The sequence below is a fragment of the Odocoileus virginianus genome, chromosome 31, assembly GCF_023699985.2.
Source record: "Odocoileus virginianus isolate 20LAN1187 ecotype Illinois chromosome 31, Ovbor_1.2, whole genome shotgun sequence".
Classification (NCBI taxonomy): domain Eukaryota; kingdom Metazoa; phylum Chordata; class Mammalia; order Artiodactyla; family Cervidae; genus Odocoileus; species Odocoileus virginianus.
The window spans coordinates 16,424,251-16,451,092 of record NC_069704.1 but is presented as its reverse complement, the minus strand read 5'-3'; the positions used below and the strand labels follow the sequence as shown (position 1 = coordinate 16,451,092).

The 26,842-nt window shown below is 37.0% G+C and overlaps 1 protein-coding gene across 2 annotated transcripts in view; it reads left to right on the top strand.

Moving 5' to 3' along the window:
• Positions 1–26,842, top strand: part of TMEM38B (transmembrane protein 38B) — a 67,182-nt gene that overhangs the window by 37,210 nt on the left and 3,130 nt on the right. For both annotated transcript variants that reach the window (XM_020869476.2, XM_020869477.2), the window contains one exon: positions 4,010–4,127. In XM_020869476.2, coding sequence (XP_020725135.2) covers positions 4,010–4,127 — 118 coding nt within the window. The remainder of the gene's footprint in view (positions 1–4,009; positions 4,128–26,842) is intronic.

The following is a 26,842-nucleotide window of genomic DNA, read 5'->3' as shown; positions in this document are numbered from 1 at the left end:
TCTCATTTTGAGTATATGCTCTGAAATTTCTTCCATGAAACATTTCTCAAGGCTGTAAAACTGAAATCAAGTTGTGATTCTCCTGTGTTTAAAACCTTGTAGTGTCTTGCCCAACTGGCCTCTGAGACCCTCCAAGATACATGTCTCCACCACACCCAATTTGCTTTGACTTCAGCTCTCACTGTTCTCTTTCTTGCTCACTGCACTGTATCCTTGAACAAGCCAGGTGTTGTCTGTTTTAAAACTAACTTCTCTCTCTGTCTAGAATCTTTTTCCTTCGGTGACTAGCTCCCTTATCTACTTTGCTCAAAGTAGTTTTTCAGAGCTTAACTTCTCAATGAGGACTGCCTTACTTAAAATTGAAACACTTCTGTCTCTTCCCCCCTACCCAGCATTTATCATATTTTATAATTTACTTATCCATTATGTTTGTTTTTCTCTCTCCTTGGCTTCCCCTCATGCTTCAAAGAATACCAGAGGTCAAGTACAGGGATTTTCTCTCTTCTGATTGCTTTTATAACTGGAGCACCTACCACACAGTAGATAGTAAATGCTATGTGGATGATTGAATGATTAGCAGTTTGTCAAGTGAAATCATGGGGTCCATTATGATATTTTGTGTATGTGTGGAGATATATCTATATATATGTGTGTGTGTGTGTGTGTAAACTTGGAAAATAGTAGTTCTGTGTGTGTGTGTGAGAAAGTGGAAGTGTTAGCTGTTCAGTCGTGTCTGACTCTTTTGCTACTCCCATGGACAGTAGCCTGCCAGGCTTCTCTGTCCATGGAATTTCCCAGGCAAGAGTACTGGAGTGGGTTGCCATTCCCTTCTCCAGGGAATCTTCCTAACCAGGGATCGAACCCATGTCTCCTGCACTGGCAGGCGGATTCTTTTACCACTGAGCCACCAGGGAAGGCCATGTGTGTATTTATGTATACAGTCCATGGGATCAGGAAGAGTTGGACATGACTGAGCAACTGAGCGCACACGCATACAAATATGACACAGGGGATCCATGCCATTAGTCAAGATGATCCTTCACAGACCTTTCCTGGATAATCTCATCTTTATTCCTGGCTTCTGCTGTGAGAGCTGAATGGATCCATGAATTACACACCTAGTCTCTTAACACTAGCAAAAGTTGCCCAGCCACACCCTTAACTCTCTCTCCACAGCTAGCTTTTCCTGAGAATAACTCTCCTAATTTTGTCATTTTTTACAGTCTGGATAGGCTGATAATTTCCCAAATCATCAAGTCTTGGTTTCTTTGTTTAGCAGTTATTTCCTCAATTCAAAGCTTTCCTCTCACACATCATTGAAAGAAGCAAGAAGAAACCAACTCAGACCATCAGCAGTTTGCTTCCAAATCTCAACTAAATATCCAGGTTCACTGCTTACAGATTATGCTTTCCACAAAACTGTAGCACATATAACTAAATACCTTTCTTTCAGTTTCCAGTATCATGTTCCTCATTTCCTTCTGAGACCTCACCAGCACCTCTAATGTTCATGTTTCTACCAACATTCTGTTTATTCCAACATACGTATTCTCTAAGACCATAAAGGCTTTCTTCACTATGCAAAACTATTTGGTAAAAAATATATGAAATATATGAATACATATATGTGTTGTTTAGTCTGAGTCATGTCCGACTCTTTGTGACTCCATGGATTGTAAACTGCCAGGCTCTTCTGTCCATGGGATTTCTGCAGCAAGATTACTGGAATGGGTTGCCATTTCCTACTTCAGGGGATCTTCCTGACGCAGGGATTGAACCAGTGTCTCTGGTGTCTCCTGCAATGGCAGACAGATTCTTTACCAACTCAACCACCTGAGAAGCCCATGTGTCACACATAGGAAGCCCAAAAGATTTTTGAAGATGTAATATCAACAGAATCACTGTCAGGTTGGACTGAAAAGGACAGAGATAAGATGAAGTAAAAGAAGTTAGACTCTCAAAATTCTATGGGTAGTAATAGGCTGATAAAACTTCTTAGCTGTAGACATATGCTACCATTCAGGGAAAAGGTGGAAATTGTGGTCTTAGAAACCGAGGCTGGACCCATAGGCTGGAGTCACAGGTGAATAAGCCAGAGTCATAAGTGCAGAGATTAGAGCTGCAGACTCGGAAGATGGACCCCCTTAAGCCATGGAGAGTTAGTCCTGGGTCTTGAAATCTAATGGAATTTGATCTGCTGAATTTTGAAATTGCATAGGTCTGTGATCACTTTCTTCTTTACATTTCCTCCCTTTTGGAATGGCAGTGTCTATAGCTGTTATCCTGGAGCCTGTTCCACTGTTGTATTTTGGAAGCAGATAGCTATTTACTAGATTCACAGGAAATTAATAAGCATAAGAATTTTCTGAATGCATTCTGATCTTCCTAATCAATCTCACCGACTGTCTTCTAAATCCCAAGGCTGCTTCAACCACCTGCTCCAATTTATTGTTTACACAATCCTTGCTCCTCCGATTCATTGCTTGTGAATTTATGCTCTAAGAGAACACAGTCCAAAATACTGTGTGTGTGTGCTGAGATGCCCTTGATGAGGCACTCTGTTACAGAAAGGGAACTATTAGAAACAGAGTAGCAAAACAACATTAAGACGGTGTCTTAGTGGAATTAACCAATTTTTAAATAAATCTCATTCTTTTAAAAAGTCAGTTTGGTGTACATTTTATGATATAATTTATGATGTACATTTGTGATATAATGTACATAATTATAAAATAATTGATATATATTAAGGAGTGTCTTAGACACTTTTACCATTAGAGACGCACAGTCAAAAAGCTTGTGAACCACTGTCCTAAAACAGGAATGCTGCCCAGTTATTGGTAAGCAAAATCCAAATCCTGTTACCCAGCCTAATTCTGTTTTCAACTCAATCCTTAGTTTGTAATAATTAAAGAAAGAACTTATTTTTCACAAAGTTATTTATAAGGACTTTTACATTTGTCGTATTTTACACTATGGCTTTCTGAGAGTTTATTATTTATCTTTTTCTAGTTGTAAGCATAAACAGCTAGAAAATGATGTTACTGAGATATACTTTTAAGTGTGTGGCAAATATATGACATGAAAATAGTACTTATTTGTAGATTAATATCTTATTATAGACTTTAAATTTAAGATATTGGCTAATGCTAATGTTTTGTACTGGAGTTAGGTAAGTAATGTGCTGGTGCTGTTTTATGAGAGTGATTAGGCACAGCACCCTGAAGTGGACTGTGGGAGTACAGTTGGCCCTCTGTATCCAAGGTTTCTGCCTTTGTGTATTAACCAACTGTGGACTAAAAATATTTTTAAAAAATTCCAGAAAGTTTCTGAAAGCAAACTGAATTTTTCATATGCTGAGAGCTGTTTACATAGTATTTATATTGTATTTACAACTGTTTACATGGCATTTACATTATATTGGTATTACAAATATTCTAGAGATTATTTACAGTTTGTGGGAGGATGTGCATAGATTATATGCAACTATGTCAGTTTATATAAGGGACTTGTGCATCAGTGAGTTTTGGTATTTGTGGGGGGTCCTGGATCAAATTGCCTGCAAATACCACAAGGTGTTCACACCATGGAAAATGAGGAACTGCTACAAATCAAGACTTTCTTTTCCGTTCCCCATCCCACCCAAGGAGCTTGGTTAGCACTGTAAGATTTTTCAGGATTAATATGCTTTTCTCAAATCATGCTATAGAATGTGGGACTTTCAAATCCTTTTGAAACAGTGTTATGTGGTCAATTCAGAAATATTGCATATAGAAAAGCTCTGTCTTTATCAGAAAGTCACAGTATGTATGAACCTTCTAAAATCTGATACTATATGCTGAGAAGAAAGGTGTTTAACTTTATATAACTCAGCATTTCCAAAAGTTTATAGAATTCATTTTTGTGTTACATCTATTAATAACTCATATAATATTTTGAGAATACTCTGAGAAATATAGAGATAAATCATGTTTATTACTTATTGAGTTAAAATATGTTTTATTTTCAGCACTGCCAAGGTAACCCTGCTGGGATCAGTTATCTTCACATTCCAGCAAACCAAGCATTTGGCAATATCAAGGCATAATCTTATGTTCTTCTTTACTGTGTTTCTTGTGGCCACGAAGGTAGGTGTTCAAAGTAGCAATAAATCAGTATTATAGATTCTGTGTAACCAGAATTCTGCATAAGGCAAGTAACAGAAATAATTATTTTGTATGATAGTCTAAAAATATCAGTTTTGGGGAGTTTATTCAACACGTCCATGACTTACTGAAACAGCTCTTCTATGATTCCTTATTTGATTTATGCTGAGGCTATCATGAAGGATTTGCAGATAGCCGTTTAATACATCTGCCTGCAATGCAGGAGACCTGGGTTTGATCACTGGGTCAGAAAGACCCCCTGGGGAAGGGAATGGCAACCCACTCCAGTATTCTTGCCTTAAGAATTCCATGGGTAGTGGAGCCTGGCAGGCTATAGTCCATGGGGTCGCAAGGAGTCAAACATGACTGACTAACCCTTTGACTTTGTAATACATTGGAAGCCAGAGAGTAGCGGAAATAGCCAAGGCTAATCAGAGACTGTGAAGTGTTGTGTCATTTGTAAAATGAGGTACTTGGCGTAGATGTTCTCTGAAGTTCTTTTAAACTTTTAATATTTTTATATTAGTACATATTTGTGGTAAATCTCTTTAATTACTATTGCCTGACTGGATGTTTTATCCCTTCTTAAAGATAGGAAATAGTATGATATCATAGGTTTTAGAGACAGGCAGTCTTAAATTCAAATCCTAGCTTTGTTGTCTAATCACTGAATAGGCAAGTTACTTAATATCTCTGAATCCTGATTTCCTCATCTTCACTGTACTGATTGTTGACAAGATTGGAGATGACATGTGTTATTCTATGACTGTGTCTGACACATATTATGAATTTTACTTGCAGCTTTATGATGAGACTAATTCTGATTATTCTTCTTAAAATTATTATATATTGTTCACTGGTATACAGTTGATTTTTAAAGTATTATTTAAGCCTAGAGAAATCTTATAGATAACTCTGTGTCAGCCTAGATATTTTTGGCTGAAAGCAAACCTATGAGATGCTTAGAAGGAAAACAGAATATGTTATATAAATTTATATCTTAGAACTAAATCACTGTAGAGATCATTTATTTTTTTTCCCAGTATTCTCTGCAGTAGAGGTGATCTGTGGTGGTTGTACTTCAGATATCTAAGGCAAAATCTCTTCATATGTGCCTTCTTCCAGTCATTAAATTTTGAGCTGTTTTTTTTGGTAATAGCTTAACTGAAGTATATTTTACACACTATACAATTCATCCAGGTAAAATGTTCAGTGGTTTTTAGCACAGAGATGTGCTACTGTTACCACAATTAATATTAGAACATTTTTGTCACCCCCAAATAAACCTCATAAACATTAGCATTCCCTTCATGTTTTTCCTCATTCCGCTCAACTGTAGGCAACCAGTGATCTGCTTTATGTCTATAAATTTATCTGTTCTAGTATTTCATGTAAGTGAAGTCTTAAGCGTTGGACCTTTGGGTCCAACCAAAGGTTGGACCAAAGTCCTCCCCAAAAAAATCTTTTTAGAAAATGATTTCTCTTAGAACTGCATTTTGGACAGTATATGTGGTTATTATATAACTGTATGTTATTGTTTGATATTTGTTGAGACTTCATTTTTATTCTTTTACTGATGAGATTTTGTAATTATTATTTGTATGTGTGAAAAGTAAATATATTCTTTATTTTGAAGGCATAGGGAGTCTGCGTTTATCTACATATATACTTGTTCGTTATGTTTCAGATGTATGGTTACATTTTCCCTGTCTCATCTATTAATTTCTTCCTTTCAGAGAGAAATATATTTAATTTATCCTTTCTTCTCCTCTTGTTTTTTTTTCCTTCTCTTCTTTCCTTCCCTCCTGTCTTTTTATCCTCCTTTCCTTTCTTCCATAGCTCAAGCAAGCTGAACATTCTTTGAATGTTCTGTCCTTGTTGGGGAGGGGGGTTCCCAGTTTCTTTCAAGGACTTAGTTCTACTTTTCCTACTTTCAAAAGTCCTTTGTGATTGTTAAAACTCAAGTCTCAGAGGAAAGAAACTTGTGCCAACTGAGACTCTTGGTATGGGGGAGGCACATGGGCTTTGGAATTAGACAGATATATGTTAAAATCTAAGCTTCACAATTTCGAGTAAGTCATTTGTTTTTCAGACTAGAATTATACATAACCCAGGGGATATATTTTGATATTATGTACAGTCATATTATAAATATGATACATTATGTATCATTGATTAAGCTTAATGTTAATTTATTTTAAATGCTTTAAAGTTGAATAGGAATATATTATGGAGTAGAATCCAAAATTCATGTACATTTTTAAGATAAAAATGACATATTTGGCTTGTTTTGGTTATTTTTTTGGCTATTGGGATATTTGTATACTGGGATATATTTGGCTATTGGAATTCCCTGATAACTCAATTGGTAAAGAATCCTCCTGCAATGCAGGAGACCCAGATTCGATTCCTGGATCAGGAAGATCTGCTGGAGAAGGGATAGGCTGCCCACTCCAGTATTCTTGGGCTTTTGTTGTGGCTCAGCTGGTAAAGAATCTGCCTGCAATGCAGGAGACCTGAGTTCGATCCCTGGGTTGGGAAGATCCTCTGGAAAAGGGAAAGGCTACCTACTCCAGTATTTTGGCCTGGAGAATTCCATGGACTGTGTATCTGTGGGGTTGCAAAGAGTTGGACACAACTGAGCGACTTTCACTTCACTTGGTTATTTTGGCCAAGTTTACTTTCTCCCACCAGAGACAACTTGAGAAAAGTTTCAGAAGCATGAAATATCTTTTGGTTCCTCAGTGTAAAACATTATGTGAAATAGTGTAATTGTGAAATAAAGCAAAAGGAGACTGGAGTGGTCAAGAATGATTAAAACTGAAAAGAGGCTGTTGAATTTTGAAATTAAGAGGTATTTGGTAACCTTGGTAAAAGTAGTTTCAATGGACTGTTAGAGAATAGAAAAATATTTTTAATAGACTAGGTGAATAAGAGGAAGTAAAGACAAAGAGTGTAAACTACTTTAAAGGGATTTAGAGTTGAAACAAAAACAACTTGGGAGAGCAGTTTGGCAATATCTGACAAAGTTGAAGATTTATGTATCTTGTAAATTAGTAATTCCATTTCTAGCTATAACCTGTATGAGTCTTGCAAGGTATACAGTACAGAGCCCAGCTTTATCAGGATCTCTTAAAAAATGTTTTAGCAAAGAATAATTTACAAGAAACTTAGGAATGAGCTCCTTTAAAAATTAAAAAAAAATCAACTTTACTGTAGTATAAGTTGCATAATAAAATGCACTCATTCTAGAATTTCAGTAAACTTGTATACCTTTGTAAGCACCACCACGACCAAGATACGGAATGTTTCCATTACTTGAATAAGTTGCTTGTGCTCTATTCAAGTAAATCCCAACCACCACCCATGATGAAATCATACAGTATGCATCTTTGGTGTCTGGCTTCTTTAGCTCAGCAGAAGGTTTTTGAGATTTACCCATGTTGTTGCATATTCTTTTTTATTGCTCAGTAGCATTATATTCTACAATTTGTTTATCTAAGGAGAGTAAAAAAAGTTGGCTTAAAACTCAGTGTTCAGAAAACTTAGATCATGGCATCTGGTCCCATCACTTCATGGCAAATAGATGGGGAAACAATGGAAACAGTGACAGACTTTATTTTTGGGGGCTCCAGAATTACTGCAGATGGTGACTGCAGCCATGAAATTAAAAGACACTTGCTCCTTGGAAGAAAAGTTATGACCAACCTAGATAGCATATTAAAAAGCGGAGAAATTACTTTGCCAACAAAGGTGTGTGTAGTCAAAACTATGGTTTTTCCAGTAGTCATGTATGGATGTGAGAGTTGGACTAAAAAGAAAGCTGAGCGCTGAAGAATTGATGCTTTTGAACTGTGGTGTTGGAGAAGACTCTTGAGAGTCCTTTAGACAGCCAGGAGATCAGCAGTCCATCCTAAAGGAAATCAGTCCTGAGTTCATTGGAAGGACTGATGCTGAAGCTGAAACTACTGGCCACCTGATGCAAAGAACTGACTCATTTGAAAAGACCCTGATGCTGGAAAGATGGTAGGTGGGAGGAGAAGGGGATGACAGGGTGAGATGGTTGGATGGCATCATCGACTCAATGGACCTGAGTTTGAGTAAACTCCAGGAGTTGGTGATGGACAGGGAGGCCTGGCATGCTGCAATCCATGGGGTCACAAAGAGTCAGACATGACTGAGCAACTGAACTGAACTGAATTACCTGTTAATGGATTTTGGGTTATTTCCAGCTTTTAATTATTTGACTAAGGTTGTTATGAATAAAGCTGCTACGAACATGTTACTTTGTGTGGAGATATATTTTCCTTTCTCTTGGATAAGTAGTAGAATTATTGGGTCATATGGAAAGCTTATGTTTGACTTTTTAAAAAATTTATCTTTAATTGAGGTAACGTTGGTTTATAACACACAAGTTTCATGTGTACATTTTAATTTTACTAGTGTAAAGACTACAGCTGTGTGCTTACCATCAGAAGCTTACTTTAGGGAATTCCCTGGTGGTTCAGTGGTTAGGACTCGGTGCTTCCACTGCCTGGGGCCTGAGTTCAATCCGTGGTGGAGGAACTAAGAGCTCACCGGCTGTGCAGTATAGCCAAAAGTTGTTTTTTTTTTTTTTAATTAAATATATTTTCCATCTGTCACCATACAGTTGATCTCCTTTACTCGTTTTTCCCTCCAACTTTGTCAGCTTTGCCTATCTTTTCAAAGAAACAGCTCTTAGTTTGGTCTTTTCTATTTTCTTTTGAGTGTCTGTTTTGTTTCCATTCTGATCCTTACTATTTCCTTCTTTCTACTTTATGTTCTTCTTTTTCAAGTTTCTTTTGGTGTAAGGTTAGATTGTATATTTGAGATTTTTCTTGTTCCTTGAAGTAGGCCTTTAGTGCTATAAACTTCATTCTTAGTACCACTTTTGTATCATCCCATAGATTTTGGTGTATTATGTATTTATTTTATCTTCAGGTAGTTTTTGATTTCTCCGTTGATTTCTTCATTGATCCATAGTTGTTAAGTAATGTGTTGTTTAGTCTCCACATATTTGTGACTCTTTCCATTTTCTTCTGGTAGTTGATTTCTAGTTTTATACCATTATGATTGAAAAAGATTCTTGATCTGATTTCAGCCTTCTTAAATTTACTGAGACTTATGTCCCAACATATGGTCTATCCTTGAGAAAATTCTGTGTGCAGTTGAGAAGATTATGTATTCTGCTGTGTTTGGATGGACTGCTGTATGCAAATCTATCAAATCTATCTGATGTAATGTTTCATTTAAGGCTGCTGTTTTCTTATTGACTTTCTGTCTGGATGATCTATCCAGTGATGTAAGTGGTGTATTAGAGTCCCCTACTATTATTGTGTTGCTATAAATTTCTCCCTTTAGGTCTGTTAATTACTTTATATATTTTGGTCTTCCTATGTTAGGTGCATATATAATATTAATAACTGTTAATGTCTTCTTGATGCATTGTCATCTTTATCATTAAATACTGTCCATCTGTCTCTTGTTAAATTTTTTGACTTGAAGTCTGTTTTGTCTGATATGAGTATAGCTACACTCGTTTTTCTTTTGGCTGCTGGTTCTGAAGAATCATCTTTCATCCCTTCAGTTGAAGCCTACGTTTGTCTTTGGAGTTGAGGTAAGTCTTCGGGAGCACACACGGTCGGGTCTTGTTTAGTTCATCCAGCTACTCTGTCTTTTGATTGGTAGATTCAGTTCATTTATGTTTAGGGTGATTGTGGCTAGAGGAGGACTTGGTACTGCTGTTTCGTCTTTTGTTTTTTGACTGCTCTGTATCTCCATTGTTTCTTCTCCTTGTGTTTCTGTCTCCCGTTTTGTTTGTTGGTTTTCTATGATGTTCTTCTCAGCTTCTTCTTTTTCTCTGTTTCATGTCTTGCTCTAGATTTATGTTTTGTGGTTAACATGAAATCATAGATAATGCCACGTCATAGATAAAATCATCCTTTTTCCGTGGATAGCATTTTATCTTCATTTACTTATGTAAGTTCTATTCTTTTTTCTTCTCCTTTTGTGTTTTTGTCATCTCAGATTTCCATTTTATGTTGTGAATTTGTTACCATATTGAAATAGCTGTAGTTATTTTTCTTTTCCCTCTGACCTTTAACCTTAATGCTATAATTAAAAAAAATACTTTGGTGTTGAGTTGCAGTTTTCTGATTCTGTTTGTTACCTTACTGAAAATATTGTGTGCTTTTACTTTTTTATTTCTTAAATTTCTTGTGAGGCAGCCCTAGTGTTAAACTCCTCAAGTTTTTGTCTGGGAACAAACAAGACCAAATTATAACTTTGCTGGATAGAGTATTCTTGGCAGACAGTTTTTAACGTTTCAGTATTTTGAGAATGTCATTTTACTTCCTCCTGGCCTATAGAATTTCTGCTGAGAAATCTACTGATAGCCTAATGAGGGTTCCCTTGTAGGTTACTATTCTTTTTTAAGAATTCTTTCTTTGACTGACTTTTGACAATTTTAATATAATGTATTTAAAAAGCTCTTTTTGCATTGAGGTAGTTGGGTATTTTTTCATGGATTTAAATATCTAGTTCTTTCCCCAACTTTTGGAAGTTCTCAGTTATTGATTTTTTTTTTTTAAAGATAAGCTGCTCCCGTCTTCCTCTCTTTTCTTTCTGGGTTACCAATTACTCTAATGTTGCCCTTCCTAAAAGAGTCAGATCTTTCTCATAGAATTTTCCTATTTTTAAAATATCTTGAGTCTCTTTCCTCTTCTACTTCTATCATTTCTAGGTTTTTATCTTCAGGCTCACTAATTCTCTCTTCCACGTGGTTTGCTCTATTTCCAGTGCTTTCTAATTCATTCTTCTGTCTTGTTTAGTGTGTTCTTCAGCTCCAGAATTTTTGTTTGATTCTGTTAATGCAGTGGATTATACTGATTTGTTTTTTTAAATGTTGTATAAACCTTTCATTTCTGTCATAAACCCCACTTTGTCATGGTGTATCTTTTTTGTGCATTGTCAGATTCAATCTGCTAATATTTTTCAAGTATTTTTTTCCACTGTGTTCGTGAAATATATTTTGTTTGTAATCTGTCTGGTTTTGTATCATCATAAGACTGAACTTATTAAATAGGTTGAGAAATGTTCAGTTCTCTACTCTCTGAAAGAGTTTATGTAGATTTGGCATTATTTTAGGCATATGCTATAGGACAGTTCACATTATCTATTTTATTTGTGTTCATTTTGGTAAGTTGTACTTTTCACTCATTTCTTTCTTTCTTTTTTTTTTTTTTTTGTAGCCATTCCCTTCTTCATGGGAATCTTCCCATCCCAGGGGTCAAACCTGGGTCTCCTGCATTGCAGGCAGATTCTTTACCATCTGAGACACCAGGGAAGCCCATATTCAATTTAAAATTGGTTGCCTGGATAATATGTAAATTATATTTTTTCTCGGTTTAATTGAAACTAGTTACATACAAAAGGGGTGTGTGTGTGTGTGTGTCCGGACGTGCGCACATGTGTGCATATGATGGATGTCTAAATAAAAAGGTTAGTCTAGGTTGATAAGGTCTCTTGATATAGATAATAACCACAATTTTATTATCACATTTGCAGCAAAGCATAATTCCTTGGCATTATTGAATACTCAGTGTCCAAATTTTTCCTGTTTCTCCAGAGAACATGGATACTTATATTCAATTTAAAATTTATTTTCTTGATAACATGTAAATCATATTTTCTCTCAGTTTAGTTAAACCTAGTTACATACAAAAGCTTGCTTTAGATGTGTGTGTGTGCATTTGTGTGTGTGTGTGTGTGTGTGTGTGTGTGTGTGTGTGTGTGATGGACATCTAAATAAAGAGGTTGATCTACGTTGAAATGGTATAAAGTGGGAAGAGCAATGCATTCTCAGAGAAAGTGTATTAGTCACTCAACAGTATCCGACTCTTTGTGACCCCATGAACTGGAGCCCACCAGGCTTCCCTCTCCATGGAATTCTCCAGGCAAGAATATTGGAGTGGGTTGTCATTTCCTTCTCCACACTCATTTCTTAAGTGCCATTTAAATTTTGATTTTGTTAATGTGAAATTGTTAATAGTAGTTCTTTGTTATCCTTTTTGTGTCTGTAGTGATGTATCCAGTTTCATTTCTGGTACTGATCATTTGTATCTTTTTCTCTCGTTTCAGATTGGTCTAACTAGAGGTTTATTAGTTTCATCAGTTTGAAAAATTTGGCCTTTGCTTTCATGTTTTCTGCTTTTTAAAATTTTATTGAAGTATAATCGACTTACAGTGTTGTCTTCATTTTTCAGATCTACAACAGAGTTTTATATATATATATACATATATTATTCTTTTTCAGATTCTTTTCCCTTTTAGGTTATTCAATTGAGTTCAGGTCAGTTGCTCAGTTGTGTCTGACTCTTTGCGACCCCATGAATTGCAGCACACCAGGCCTCCCTGTCCATCACCAACTTCTGGAGTCTACCCAAACCCATGTCCATTGAGTTGGTGATACCACCCAACCATCGCATCCTCTGTTGTCCCCTTCTCCTCCTGCCCTCAATCTTTCCCAGCATAAGGGTCTTTTCAAATGCGGTAGCTCTTCGCATCAGGTGGCCAAAGTATTGGAGTTTCAGCTTCAACATCAGTCCTTCCAGTGAACACCGAGGACAGATCTCCTTTAGGATGGACTGGTTGGATCTCCTTGCAGTCCAAGGGACTCTCAAGAGTCTTCTCCAACACCACAGTTCAAAAGCATCAATTCTTCTGTGCTCAGCTTTCTTCACAGTCCAACTCTCACATCTATACATGACCACTGGAAAAACCATAGCCTTGACTAGACAGACCTTTGTTGACAAAGTAATGTCTCTGCTTTTTAATATGCTGTTTAGGTTGGTCATAACTTTCCTTCCAAGGAGTAAGTGTCTTTTTAATTTCATGGCTGAAGTCACCATCTGCAGTGATTTTGGAGCCCCCAAAAATAAAGTCTGTCACTGTTTCTACTGTTTCCCCATCTATTTGCCTTGAAGTGATGGGACCAGTTAGTTCTAAAAGGTCTTGTAGGTCTTCATAGAACCATTCAACTTCAACTTCTTCAGCATTACTGGTTGGGGCATAGACTTGGATTACCGTGATATTGAATAGTTTGCCTTGGAAACGAACAGAGATCATTCTGTCATTTTTGGGATTGCATCCAAGGACTGCATTTCGGACTCTTTCGTTGACCATGATGGCTAGTCCATTTCTTCTAAGGGATTCCTGCCCACAGTAGTAGATATAATGGTCATCTGAGCTAAATTCACCCATTCCTGTCCATTTTAGTTCGCTGATTCCTAGAATGTCGACATTCACTCTTGCCATCTCCTGTTTGACCACTTCCAATTTGCCTTGATTCATGGACCTAACATTCCAGTTCCTATGCAGTATTGCTCTTTTAGCATCGGACCTTGCTTCTATCACCTGTCACATCCCCAACTGAGTATTATTTTTGTTTTGGCTCCATCCCTTCTTTCTGGAGTTATTTCTCCACTGATCTCCAGTAGTATATTGGGCACCTGCCGACCTGGGGAGTTCCTCTTTTAGTATCCTATCATTTTGCCTTGTCATACTGTTCATGGGGTTCTCAAGGCAAGAATACTGAAGTGGTTTGCCATTCCCATCTCCAGTGGACCAAATTTGGCCTTGGAGTACAGAATGAAGCAGGGCAAAGGCTAATAGAATTTTGCCAAGAGAATGCACTGGTCATAACAAATACCCTCTTCCAACAACATAAGAGAAGACTACACATGGACATCACCAGATGATCAAAACTGAAATCAGATTGATTATATTCTTTGCAGTCAAAGATGGAGAAGCTCTATACAGTCAGCAAAAACAAGACCAGGAGCTGACTGTGGCTCAAATCATGAACTCCTTATTGCCTAATTCGGACTTAAATTGAAGAAAGTAGGGAAAACCACTAGACCATTCGGGTATGACCTAAGTTAAATCCCTTATGACTATACAGTGGAAGTGAAAAATAGATTTAAGGGACTAGATCTGATAGAGTGCCTGATGAACTATGGACGGAGGTTCGTGACATTGTACAGGAGGCAGGGATCAAGACCATCCCCATGGAAAAGAAATGCAAAAAGGCAAAATGGTTGTCTGAGGAGGCCTTACAAATAGCTGTGAAAAGAAGAGAAGCAAAAAGCAAAGGAGAAAAGGAAAGATATACCCATTTGAATGCAGAGCTCCAAAGAATAGCCAGGAGAGATAAGAAAGCCTTCCTCAGCGATGAGTGCAAAGAAATAGAGGAAAACAACAGAATGGGAAAGACTAGAGATCTCTTCAAGAATATTAGACATACCAACGGAACATTTCATGCAAAGATGGGTTCGATAAAGGACAGAAATGGTATGGACCTAACAGAAGCAAAAGATATTAAGAAGAGGTGGCAAGAATACACAGAAGAACTGTACAAAAAAGATCTTCACGACCCAGATAATCACGATGGTGTGATCAATCACCTAGAGCCAGACATCCTGGAATGTGAAGTCCAGTGGGCCTTAGGAAGCATCACTATGAACAAAGCTAATGGAAATGATGGAATACCAGTTGAGCTATTTCATATCCTGAAAGATGATGCTGTGAAAGTGCTGCACTCAGTATGCCAGCAAATTTGGAAAACTCAGCAGTGGCCACAGGACTGGAAAAGGTCAGTTTTCATTCCAATCCCAAAGAAAGGCAATGCCAAAGAATGCTCAAACTACCACATGATTGCACTCATCTCACACGCTAGTAAAGTAATGCTAAAAATTCTCCAAGCCAGGCTTCAGCAATACTTGAACTGTGAACTTCCAGATGTTCAAGCTGGTTTTAGAAAAGGCACAGGAACCAGAGATCAATTTGCCAACATCTGTTGTATCATCAAAAAAGCAAGAGAGTTCCAGAAAAACATCTATTTCTGCTCTATTGACTATGCCAAAGCCTTTGTGTGGATCACAATCAACTGTGGAAAATTCTGAACGAGATGGGAATACCAGACCATCTGACCTGCCTCTTGAGAAACCTATATGCAGGTCAGGAAGCAACAGTTAGAACTGGACATGGAACAACAGACTGGTTCCAAATAGGAAAAGGAGTGTGTCAAGACTGTATATTGTCACCCTGCTTATTTAACTTATATGCAGAGTACATCATGAGAAACGCTGGGCTGGAGGAAGCACAAGCTGGAGTCAGGATTGCTGGGAGAAATATCAATCACCTCAGATATGCAGATGACACCACCCTTATGGCAGAAAGTGAAGAGGAACTAAAAAGCCTCTTGATGAAAGTGAAAGAGGAGAGTGAAAAAGTTGGCTTAAAGCTCAACATTCAGAAAACAAAGATCATGGCATCTGGTCCCATCACTTCATGTGAAATAGCTGGAGAAACAGTGGAAACAGTGTCAGACTTTATTTTGGTGGGCTCCAAAATCACTACAGGTGGTGATTGCAGCCATGAAATTAAAAACCGCTTACTGCTTGGAAGGAAAGTTATGGCCAACCTAGATAGTATATTAAAAAGCAGAGACATTACATTGCCAGCAAAGGTCTCTAGTCAAGGCTGTGGTTTTTCCAGTAGTCATGTATGGATGTGAGAGTTGGACTGTGAAGAAAGCTGAGTGCCAAAAAATTGATGCTTTTGAACTGTGGTGTTGGAGAAGACTCTTGAGAGTCCCTTGGACTGCAAGGAGATCCAACCAGTCCATCCTAAAGGAGATCTGTCCTCGGTGTTCACTGGAAGGACTGATGTTGAAGCTGAAACTCCAATACTTTGGCCACCTGATGCGAAGAGCTAACGCATTTGAAAAGACCCTTATGCTGGGAAAGATTGAGGGCAGGAGGAGAAGGGGAAGACAGAGGATAAGCTGGCTGGATGGCATCACCAACTCGATGGACATGAGTTTGAGTAAACTCCAGAGTTGGTGATGGACAGAGAGGCCTGGTGTGCTGCAATTCATAGGGTTGCAAAGAGTCAGACACGACTGAGTGACTGAACTGAACTGATGGGACCAGATGCTGTGATCTTAGTTTTCTGAATGTTGAGCTTTAAGGCAACTTTTTCACTCTCCTCTTTCACTTTCATCAAGAGGCTCTTTAGTTGTTCTTCACCTTCTGCCATAAGGGTGTTGTCATCTGCATATCGGAGATTATTGATATTTCTCCTGACAATCTTGTTTCCAGTTTGTGCTTCCTCCAGCCCAGCTTTTCTCATGATGTACTCCACATACAAGTTAAATAAGCAGGGTGACAATATACAGTCTTGGCATACTCCTTTCCCGATTTGGAACCAGTCTGTTGTTCCATGTCCAGTTCTAACTGTTGCTTCCTGACCTGCATACAGATTTCTCAAGAGGCAGGTCAGGTGGTCTGGTATTCTCATCTCTTTCAGAATTTTCCACAGTTTATTGTGATCCACAGTCAAAAGCTATTATAAAATATTAAATATATAGTTCCTTGTGTTATACAATAGGTTCTTGTTGGTTATCTCTTTTATATATAGTAGTGTTTATATGTTATTCCAAGATTCCTAATTAATCCCCCCTCCCCCCACCAGTTTCCCTTTTGATAGCCGTAAGTTTGTTTTCAATGCCTATGGGTCTGTTTCTGTTTTATATATAAGTTCTTTTGTAGCACTTTTTAGATTCCACATGTAAGCAATATCATATGATATTTATCTTTTTCTTATTTCACTAAATAATAATCTCTAGGTTCATCCATGTTGCTGCAAATGGTACTTTTTCTTGTTATGGACGAGTAATAGTCCATTGTGTATATCTACCACATCTTTAACCATTCATCTATTGATGGACATATAGGTTGCCTCCATGTCTTGACTGTTGTAAATGGTGCTGCAGTGAACATTGGAGTGCATGTATCTTTTCAGATTATGGTTTTCTCCAGGTATATGCCCAGGAGTGGGATTACAGAATCATATGGTAGATCTGTTTTTATGTTTTTAAGGAACATGGTACTGTTCTCCATAGCGGCTGTACCAATTTACATTCCTACCAACAGTGTAGGAGGATTCCTTTTTCTCCACACCATCTCTGGCATTTATTATTGGTAGATTTTTTTGATGATGGGCATTCTGACTGGTACACGGTTATACCTCTCTGTAGTATTGATTTGTATTTCTGTGATAAGTAGTGTTTTTCAGGAGTGTTTTTTCATGTGCTTACTGGCTATCTGTATGTTTTCTTTTGAGAAATGTCTCTCTAGATCTTCCGCCCATTTTTTGATTGGGTTGTTTGCTTTGCTGATACTGAGCTATATGAACTATTTATATATTTTGGAGTTTAATCCTTTGTCAGTTGTATCATTTGCAAATATTTTCTCTGAGTCTGTAGGTTGTCTTTTTGTTTCATTTGTGGTTTGCTTTGCTGTGCAAAAACTTTTAACATATATACACTACTATGTATAAAATAGATGATTATCATGGACCTTGTGTGTACCACAGGGAACTGTGCTCAATATTTTGTAATAACCTATAGGGGAAGAGAATCTGGAAAATGTATATATGTGTGTGTGTATATGCATGTATATATATATATATATATATCACTGTGCTGTATCCTGAAGGTAACACGACATTGTAAATCAACTATACTTCAGTTAAAAAAAAAGAAAAAAATCCCCTCTGTTCCACATATGTTTTATCATGAAAAAATATTTCATAACAAGATTTTAACCTTAAAAATATCTCTTGTAGAACTCTGAAAAGTCAGCAGTTCATAAACACTCAAACATTAAAAAAAAAATTACGGGATAAAGGATTAAAAACCTAATAGAAAAATTAAAGGGAATTTATCAATAGCCAATTCACATAGAAAAGATATGAAGGTGTCCCCTAAACATATGAAAACATTTGAGGCTCACTCATTTGGGAGTATATTAATGAAAATAACACTTAAATATCATTTCTTGTTTATTAGTTTGGCAAAAATTAAAGTCCGACTTCAGTTCAGTCTAGTCACTTAGTCGTGTCCAACTCTTTGTGACCCCATGGACTGCAGCACGTCAGGCCTCCCTGTCCATCACCAAGTCTCGGAGCTTGCTCTAACTCGTGTCCATTGAACTGGTGATGCCATCCAATGATGTCATCCTCTGTCGTCCCCTTCTCCTCCTGCCTTTAATCTTTCTTAGCATCAGGGTCTTTGCTAATGAGTCAGTTCTTCGCAGCAGGTAGCCAAAGTACTGGAGTTTCAGCTTCTGCATCAGTCCTTCCAATGAACATTCAAGACTGATTTCCTTTAGGATGGACTGATTGGATCTCCTTGCAGTCCAAGGGACTCTCGAGAGTGTTTTCCAACACCACAGTTCAAAAGCATCAATTCTTTGGCACTCAGCTTTCTTTATGGTCCAACTCTCACATCCATACATTCCTGCTGGAAAACCCATAGCTTTGACTAGACGGACCTTTGTTGGCAAAGTAATGGCTCTGCTTTTTAATATGCTGTCTAGGTTGATTATAACTTTTCTTCCAAAGAGCAAGCATCTTTTAATTTCGTGGCAGTGATTTTGCCAGGATGCAGTCACCATTTGCAGTGATTTTGGAGCCCAAAAGAATGAAGTCTGTCACTGTTTCTGTTGTTTCCCTGTCTATTTGCCATGAAGTGATGGGACCAAATGCCATGATCTTAGTTTTCTGAATGTTGAGCTTTACGTCAACTTTTTCACTCTCCTCTTTCACTTTCATCAAGAGGCTCTTTAGTTCTTCTTTGCTTTCTGCCATAAGGGTGGTATCATCTCTGTATCCTATTTACAAGGAGAACCGGGCACTTTTTCTTTTTTGATCTTTTCTGGATATTCTGGCATGTTTGTTTATTTTCAGTTTTTTCCTAGCTTTTTTGGCGTATTGATATGAACTTTTACTGGTAGTTTCCCTAATTCCGTAATAGAATTTGTTGGTATTTTACTAAGGTTGTATTTGCTTTATAAATTATCTTAGGGAGGCAGTTACATTACATAGGGACAAAAGGTAGAGACAGGAGAAAGGAAAGAGTCATGAAATTTTCTGATATTTAGATAAGGAAGATCTAGAGTGAGAAACTGGAAAGAAGCTGCTGAAAACCAGGAGGTGGTATTTAAAGGGATGGTCAGTTATGCTGAATGCTTCTGAGAGGTGTCTTCAGGTCAGTCAGAGTCCCTGGAGAAGGAAATGGCAACCCACTCCAGTATTCTTGCCTGGAGAATTCCATGACAGAGGAGACTGGTGGGCTACAGTCCATGGGGTCACAAAGAATCAGACTTGGCTGTGTGACTAACACTTAACTTAATTACTTACTATTCACATAGTATATAGTATTGTCGAATACATGAATGAGGGACAATGGTATTTAGCTCTTTGAGGGGTACAAATGGACACATAAACTTTGACTAAGACACAGACTCTTTCTTCAAGATGTTATTGTCTAAAAAGAAATACAAAGCACTGTGCTTTTAAACTTCATAATAGGGACCAAGTTTGTTTTATTCATCACTGTATCCCTAGCATTGTGTCTGGTGCCTGAAGTAGATTTTTAATACATATTTGGTGACTGACTGATAAATGACCAAAATGTTCTTTCATAGGTCTCTCTGTGTTTAATTATCTCATACTTATATATCTAAGGCTACACTACCAGATGAACAATTTACTTGCCCAGCTTACTGAAGAGATTTATAAAAATGAGGATCTGAAGATTTGACAGTCATTCAGGTTAATAATTATTAATGTCTGAGTGAATGACATCACCAGTTAAGAAGTATAGAGTGATCAGAAAACCTGGTTGAGTGTGCTATATTCTAGAAGCTTCATTAGAGGATGTTGGAGAAGGTTTAATGCAATAGTCACCTTGCAGTTACACTGCAAAGGATATTTGAATTTGGGCAGATGGAGATAGGAAGAAGTATGTTCTGGGTGGAGAGAAAGGTTAATTTTGCAAATTTTGCTTATATAGATATAATAGTCTTTGAATTATTCATGTGATGTAGAAGTTGTGTTTATTTATTGTACTCTATTCTCCTTGCTATGCACTATAGAGGATATAAAAGTATAAATGATGTAAAGTAATTAGCCTCCAACTAAAAAAAAAAAAAAGAAAAAAAAAAAAGAATTCCCTGGAAATTAAAAAAAAAAAAAAGTATATGAGTTCTGTTTGTGCCTTTGAGGAACTTATATTTTAGATCCCATTTTTTCCGGGCATATTTTGAAATGATACAATGGAGATATAAAGAATGTGGAAGAGCTTCAAACAATTTCTTTAGTGGAGTTAATTTATGTTTTAGGATATGTTTAAATATCAGTATCTTTAAAGTTTTTAGATTCTTTGGTTTCCTTTCCTTTTTAAATTAGAGACTGTGAAGTCAAATGCTATTTAATTTAGGTAATATGTTTTTTCTTTTAATAACTTGCTGAATAGGGAGAGTTTTATGTTTTATTTGTAGAAGAATAAGGATTCATTTCATTTGTCACCATTATATTTGTGTCACCTTGCTGAATCAAGCCCTCAGAAGAGGCTGAATTCACAGAATTCTGTCCATGAACCTCATAAGTCTATCTCAGCAGTAATTTCTGATGTCAACAGTATTCCTCAGCTGAGTGATGAGTCTACTGGGAGTGGAAATTCTATTAAAACTTGACTTTGAAAAATACTTAACTATAGTTCACATTCTCAAGAATTACTTTAGCTCCTGACACTCTTCTTTTCTGGATTTTATAAAAATACATTGCTGTTTTCCAGACAGTGGACCCGTGTTTGATCTGAATTCTTTTGTATTTTGTTGACAGTCCTTGAAGTCAAGCTATGACCAGAATAATTATGGTAGTACATCTGATTGTAACTGTTTATTCTAAAGAATAATTTTATCTAAAGAAATTCTTCTTGGGTCTTAACCAGTAATGACATAAATTCAGATGTTAACATTGTATTTGGACTCTTCTCATTTTATATTCTCTCTAGGTGATCACATTCATATTTATGCCTTTACCTTTTACTTATATCATAATGACTTCCAAATCCATGTCTTAACATTTCTGGGAAAGTGTCTGTTACTGCACTTACTCCATTGCTGTTGTATAATTACTGATTTACTTACCTGTCTGACTAGTCTGTAAGATCTTTGAGGTCAGGGATTACACTCAACATTCTTTTGGCAGCCAAGTTTAATGCACAAATCCTGTTAGTTTAGGCTTTGTTAGTGCTATTGTAGTTCAGATTTGCCTTTCTAGAATGTGATCCTTTTGGGAGTCTCAGTTTAAGCCCGAGTTGTACCCCCAGGCAGCTCCATCTTGCCTGACTTTGAACTCCAACCTGTCTTCCCAGCATCAAGGAGCAGGCTGCTCAGCTCTTTGGCCTTCCAGCTGTTGTTCTCTCCTGAAAAGAAAATGCCAAGATAAATGTGAAGTTCATTTTGTTCAACTTCCTTTCTTTTAGGGATCACAGTCCCACCAGGTTATACCTGTATTGGTTGTACTCCAGTGCCTTTTAACAGTTGCTTTATGTATTTGTGTCTTTTATATTGATTCTGTTGGGATACTGGTCTGATATAAGCTGTTTAGTCATGGTTGGCCTGTAGTTTATATACATGCAGTATAAGTATTCATTTTTTATTTGTTTATTTTTATTGAGGTCAAAGTGGCATAGCTAATTCAGCTATTTAAAATTTTACAATTCAGTGGTGTTTAGTACATTCACAATGCTATGTGTGTGTGCATTTTTAAATACCAATGATAGTACGTTAGAGCTTTTGTTCTTTGTAGCATTTTCATCTAACAGTATACAAGAATTTTTCCATATGACTTTATTATTTATTACTTTTAACAATTACACAGTGTTTATTTTACTTATACATTCTTCTTGTAATGGACACCTGCTTTGTCTCCAGCTCCCTACTACCTAAACTATATTGCAGATACTAGGAATTTACTCTTGATTCCATTGTCCTTAAGAAAGCTGACTATATAGGTACCTCTTGTGAATATTTAATTCCAGAAAATACCTAGTTTGATTCATTATCTGAGATCTGCTGGAGGAATTGACTCTTGGAAATTCATAGACTTTTTGGAACCTTTCTGAATCATAAAGTTCTGCCAGATTCATTTTGGTTCCAGGATGATTTCTTGAGCAAATCTAAATATCTCTGAACATTGTATATTTTGCCAGATAATAGGTTGGTACCTCTCTCCATTCTACCTCTCACTGTCTCAATTTATATATGGAAAATTTTGGATGGCTAAAGACTTAGTATATTCTTTCCTACTGGCACTATTCTATACTTTACTGGAAGACTGTGACTTTAGATAGTGGCAGACTGCAGTATATTTAGCGATTGAAGTCAAAATCTGAGTGTTCCACGCCAGTCAGGATGGCTGCTATCCAAAAGTCTACAAGCAATAAATGCTTTAAAGGGTGTGGAGAAAAGGGAACCCTCTTACACTGTTGGTGGGAATGCAAACTAGTACAGCCGCTATGGAGAACAGTGTGGAGATTTCTTAAAAAACTGGAAATAGAACTGCCATATGACCCAGCAATCCTACTTCTGAGCATACACACCGAGGAAACCAGATCTGAAAGAGACACGTGCACCCCAATGTTCATCGTAGCACTGTTTATAATAGCCAGGACATGGAAGCAACCTAGATGTCCATCAGCAGACGAATGGATAAGGAAGCTATGGTACATGTACACTATGGAATATCATGCAAAAGAATTCATTTGTATCAGTTCTAATGAGATGGATGAAACTGGAGCCCATTATACAGAGTGAAGTAAGCTAGAAAGATAAAGACCAATACAGTATACAATGCATATATATGGAATTTAAAAAGATGGTAACGATAACCCTATATGCAAAACAGAAAAAGCGACACAGATGTTCAGAACAGACTTTTAGACTCTGTGGGAGAAGGCTAGGGTGGGGTGTTCTGAGAGAACAGCATCGAAACATGTATATTATCAAGGGTGAAACAGACCACCAGCCCAGGTTAGATGCATGAGACAAGTGCTCAGGGCTGGTGTACTGGGATGACCCAGAGGGATGGGATGGGGAGGGAGGTGGGAGGGAGGATCGGGATGGGGAACACATGTAAATCCATGGCTGATTCGTGTCAATGTATGGCAAAAACCACTACAATATTGTAAAGTAATTAGCCTCCAACTAATAAAAATAAATGGGAAAAAAAAATCTGAGTGTTCTAAACTCTTTTATCACTGATTAGCTCTGTGACTTTGAACAAGTTACTTAACATGTCAGAACCTGAGTTCTACATCTTTATGATGAGAGTAATGATAGTTTTTAGATTACATTTAAATAGAATAAAGTATCACACAGCTCTAGCACATGTTAAGTGCATAGTAGTAACAGCTATTGGTCATTTGGTGTAGACTGTACATGATATCTTGTCTTCTTATTTTCTTTTGTTACTAAATGTATTCTTTTTTTTTGCTTATGCTGCTCATTTGGCACTCACAGATGTATCTTTTATTATTGTTAAGGAGTTGTGTTCTTTTCCGTTAGTTAAGTGTAAAGTTATAGAGAACAGAATTTTTTTTTCCTAGAATCTAGCTTAATTTGCTTCTCCTGAAGATTAAATTAAGAATGCATTCTGAACAGAGAACTTGAATACAGAAAATAGGAAATACAAGAAAGTACTAGAGTCACAGAGCTGAAGACTATAATAACTGAACTAAGACATTTACTACAGGGGTGCAACAGCAGACCAGATAGAAGCAAAAAGGATCAGTGAACTTAAAGACCAGGCAGTAGACCTCACCCACTGAGAGCTGCAAAAAGGAAGAAGAACAAAAGAAAATGAAGATAACTTTGGGAATTTATGGAACAATCTCAGAAGGACTAACATTCACATAACAGGGCTGCCAGAAGGAGATAGGAGAGAGGAAGGGGCAGAAGAATTATTTGAAGAAATAATGCCTGAAAACTTACCTAATTTGGGGAAGAAAACAGACATGCAGATCCAGGAAGCCTAGAGCGTTCCACATAAGAAGACCCCAAAGAGACCCACACCAAGACACATTATAATTGATGATTCTTTTTAAAAATATTAATTGATTTATGGTTGCACTGGGTCTTCATTGCTGTGCACAGGCTTTCTCTAGCTTTGGCAAGTGGGGACTACTCTTGATTGCAGTGTGTGGGCTTCTCATTGAGATGGCTTCTCTTGTTGTGGAGCACGGGCCCTAGAGCGTGCTGGCTTCAGTGTTCTGTGACATATGGGCTTAGCTGTTCCATGGCATGTGGCAGCTTCCATGTGGGATCTTCCTGGACCAGGGAGTGAAACCTGTGGCCCCTGCATTTGCAGGCAGATTCTTAACCAGTGGACCACCAGGGAAGTGAGCATTATAATTAAAATGGCAAAAGTTTAAGGCAAAAGAGAGATTCTTAAAAGCAGCAAGAGAAAAACAATGTGTAATGTATAAAGAAACCCCCATAAGACTATGAGCAGATTTTTCCAACAGAAACTTTGCAGCCAGAAGGGAGTAGCATGATATATTCAAATTACTGAGGGGAAAAAAATTCCAGTCTAGATTATTCTACCTGGCAGAGTTACATTAAAAATTAGAGGAGAGTTAAAGAACTTTTCCAGACAAGCAAAAGCTAAAGGAGTTCATCACCACTGCATTGGCCTTACAAGAAGTGTTAAAGGGACTTCTTTAAGCTTAAAGAAAAGGATGCTAATTAGTAACAACAAAACATGAAAATATGAATCTCACTGGTAAAGAAGAATATATAGGAAAGGTAGTAGCTTAATCACTTAAAAAGCTAGTATGAATCTTAAAAAATAAAAGTAGTAAAACCATAACTACAACAATGAGGGAATACATGCAAGATAAAAAGATGTAAAATATAATATCAAAAACAAAAAATGTTGAGGGGAAGAGTAAAAATATAAAGCTTTAAAATGCATTTAAGTTGTTGTCAAAGTAGACTGTTATTTATGTAAGTTGCTATATGAAAGTCTCATGATAAATACAAAAAAGGTGATGAGAAAGTAATCTAAGCATGCTAAAGAAAGTCATCAAGCCATAAGAGAAGAGAGCAAGGAATGAAAGTTCAGAGAGGAACTACAAAACAGCCAGAAGACAGTTAACTAAACGACAATAAGTAGGGTCGCAGAGAGTAGGACACAACTGAAGCCTTAGCACACAAGCATTCACATACTTATTAATTACTTTAAACGCAAATTGACTAAGTTCTCTATTTAGAATACATAGAGTGACTGAATGGATAAAAAAAGTAAGTCCCATTTCTGTGTTGCCTGCAAGATATTCACTTCAGGTGTAAGGAGAGAAACAGAAAGTGAAGGGATGGAAAAATATATTTTCTGCAAATGAAAGCCCAAAGAAAGTTGGCGTAGCTCTGCTTACATCAGATAAAATACTTAAAAAAAAAGACTAATTAGAAAGAAGGGTAGTAAGTAATGATAAAGGGGTCAGTCTAACAGGATATATAACATTTGCAAATGTTTTGTTGCTGTTCAGTTGCTGAGTTTGTCCAATTCTTTGAGATCCCATGAACTGCAGCATGCCAGACTTCCTTGTCCTTCACTATCTCCCAGAGTTTACTTAAATTCATGTCCTTTGGTTACAGATATTTGTGTATCTACATAAATATATAAAGCAAATAATAACAGACCTAAAGAGAAATAGGGGGCTTCCCTGGTGGCTCAGGCAGTAAAGAATCTGCTTGCAATATGGGAGACCCGGGCTCGATCCCTGAGTCAGGAAAATTTGCTGGAAAAAAAAATAGCTACCCACTCCAGTATTCTTGCCTGGAAAATTCCATGGGCAGAGGAGCCTGGTGGACTTCAGTCCATGGGGTTGCAAACAGTCAGACACAACTGAGCAACTAACACTTTGTAAAGAGAAATACACAGCGAAACAGTGATAGTAGGGGACTTTTATTAAAATCTCTTCACTTACAATAATGGATAGATTACTAGACGGAAAATCAAGAAGGAAACATTGCCTCAAAGGACTTAACATTGCCTCAGATAGACTTAACTACAGATTAGATAGGGCATTCCATCCAAAAGCAACACAGTACATTTTATTCTGATGCACACATGGCCTATTATCCAGGGTTCATCATATGTTAGATCATAAAACAAGTCTTAATAAATTTAAAAAGATGAAAATCGTATCAAGAATCTTTTTCTACCAGAAGAGTATGAAACTAGAAATCATTTACAAGAAGAAAACTGGAAAAATCACAGACATGTGGGAATTAAACAGAATACTATAGAATAACCGATGAGTCAATGAAGAGATTAAAAAAAAAAGTACTTTGAAACAAAACTATAAATACAACATTCGAATCTTATGGAATGTAGCAAAAGCAGTTTTAAGAGGAAAGTTCATAGTGATAAATGCCTACCTCAAGAAATGAGAAAAATCTCAAATAAGCAACCTAACTTTATACCTAAAGCAAGTAGAAAAAGAAGAACAAATGAAGCCCAAAAGTAATAGAAACAAGGAAGTAACATAGAGTGGAAATAAATGAAATACCAGCTAAGAGGGCAATAGGAGAGATCAGGGTAAGAGATGGTTCTTTGAAAAGATAAACAAGATGAACATACTTTTAGTTAGACTCACCAAGAAAGAAAAAGAACTCATGGATTCATTTAGACACGAAAGAGGACATTACAACTGATAGCACAAAAATACAAGGGATTGTAAAAAAACTACTGTGTTACTG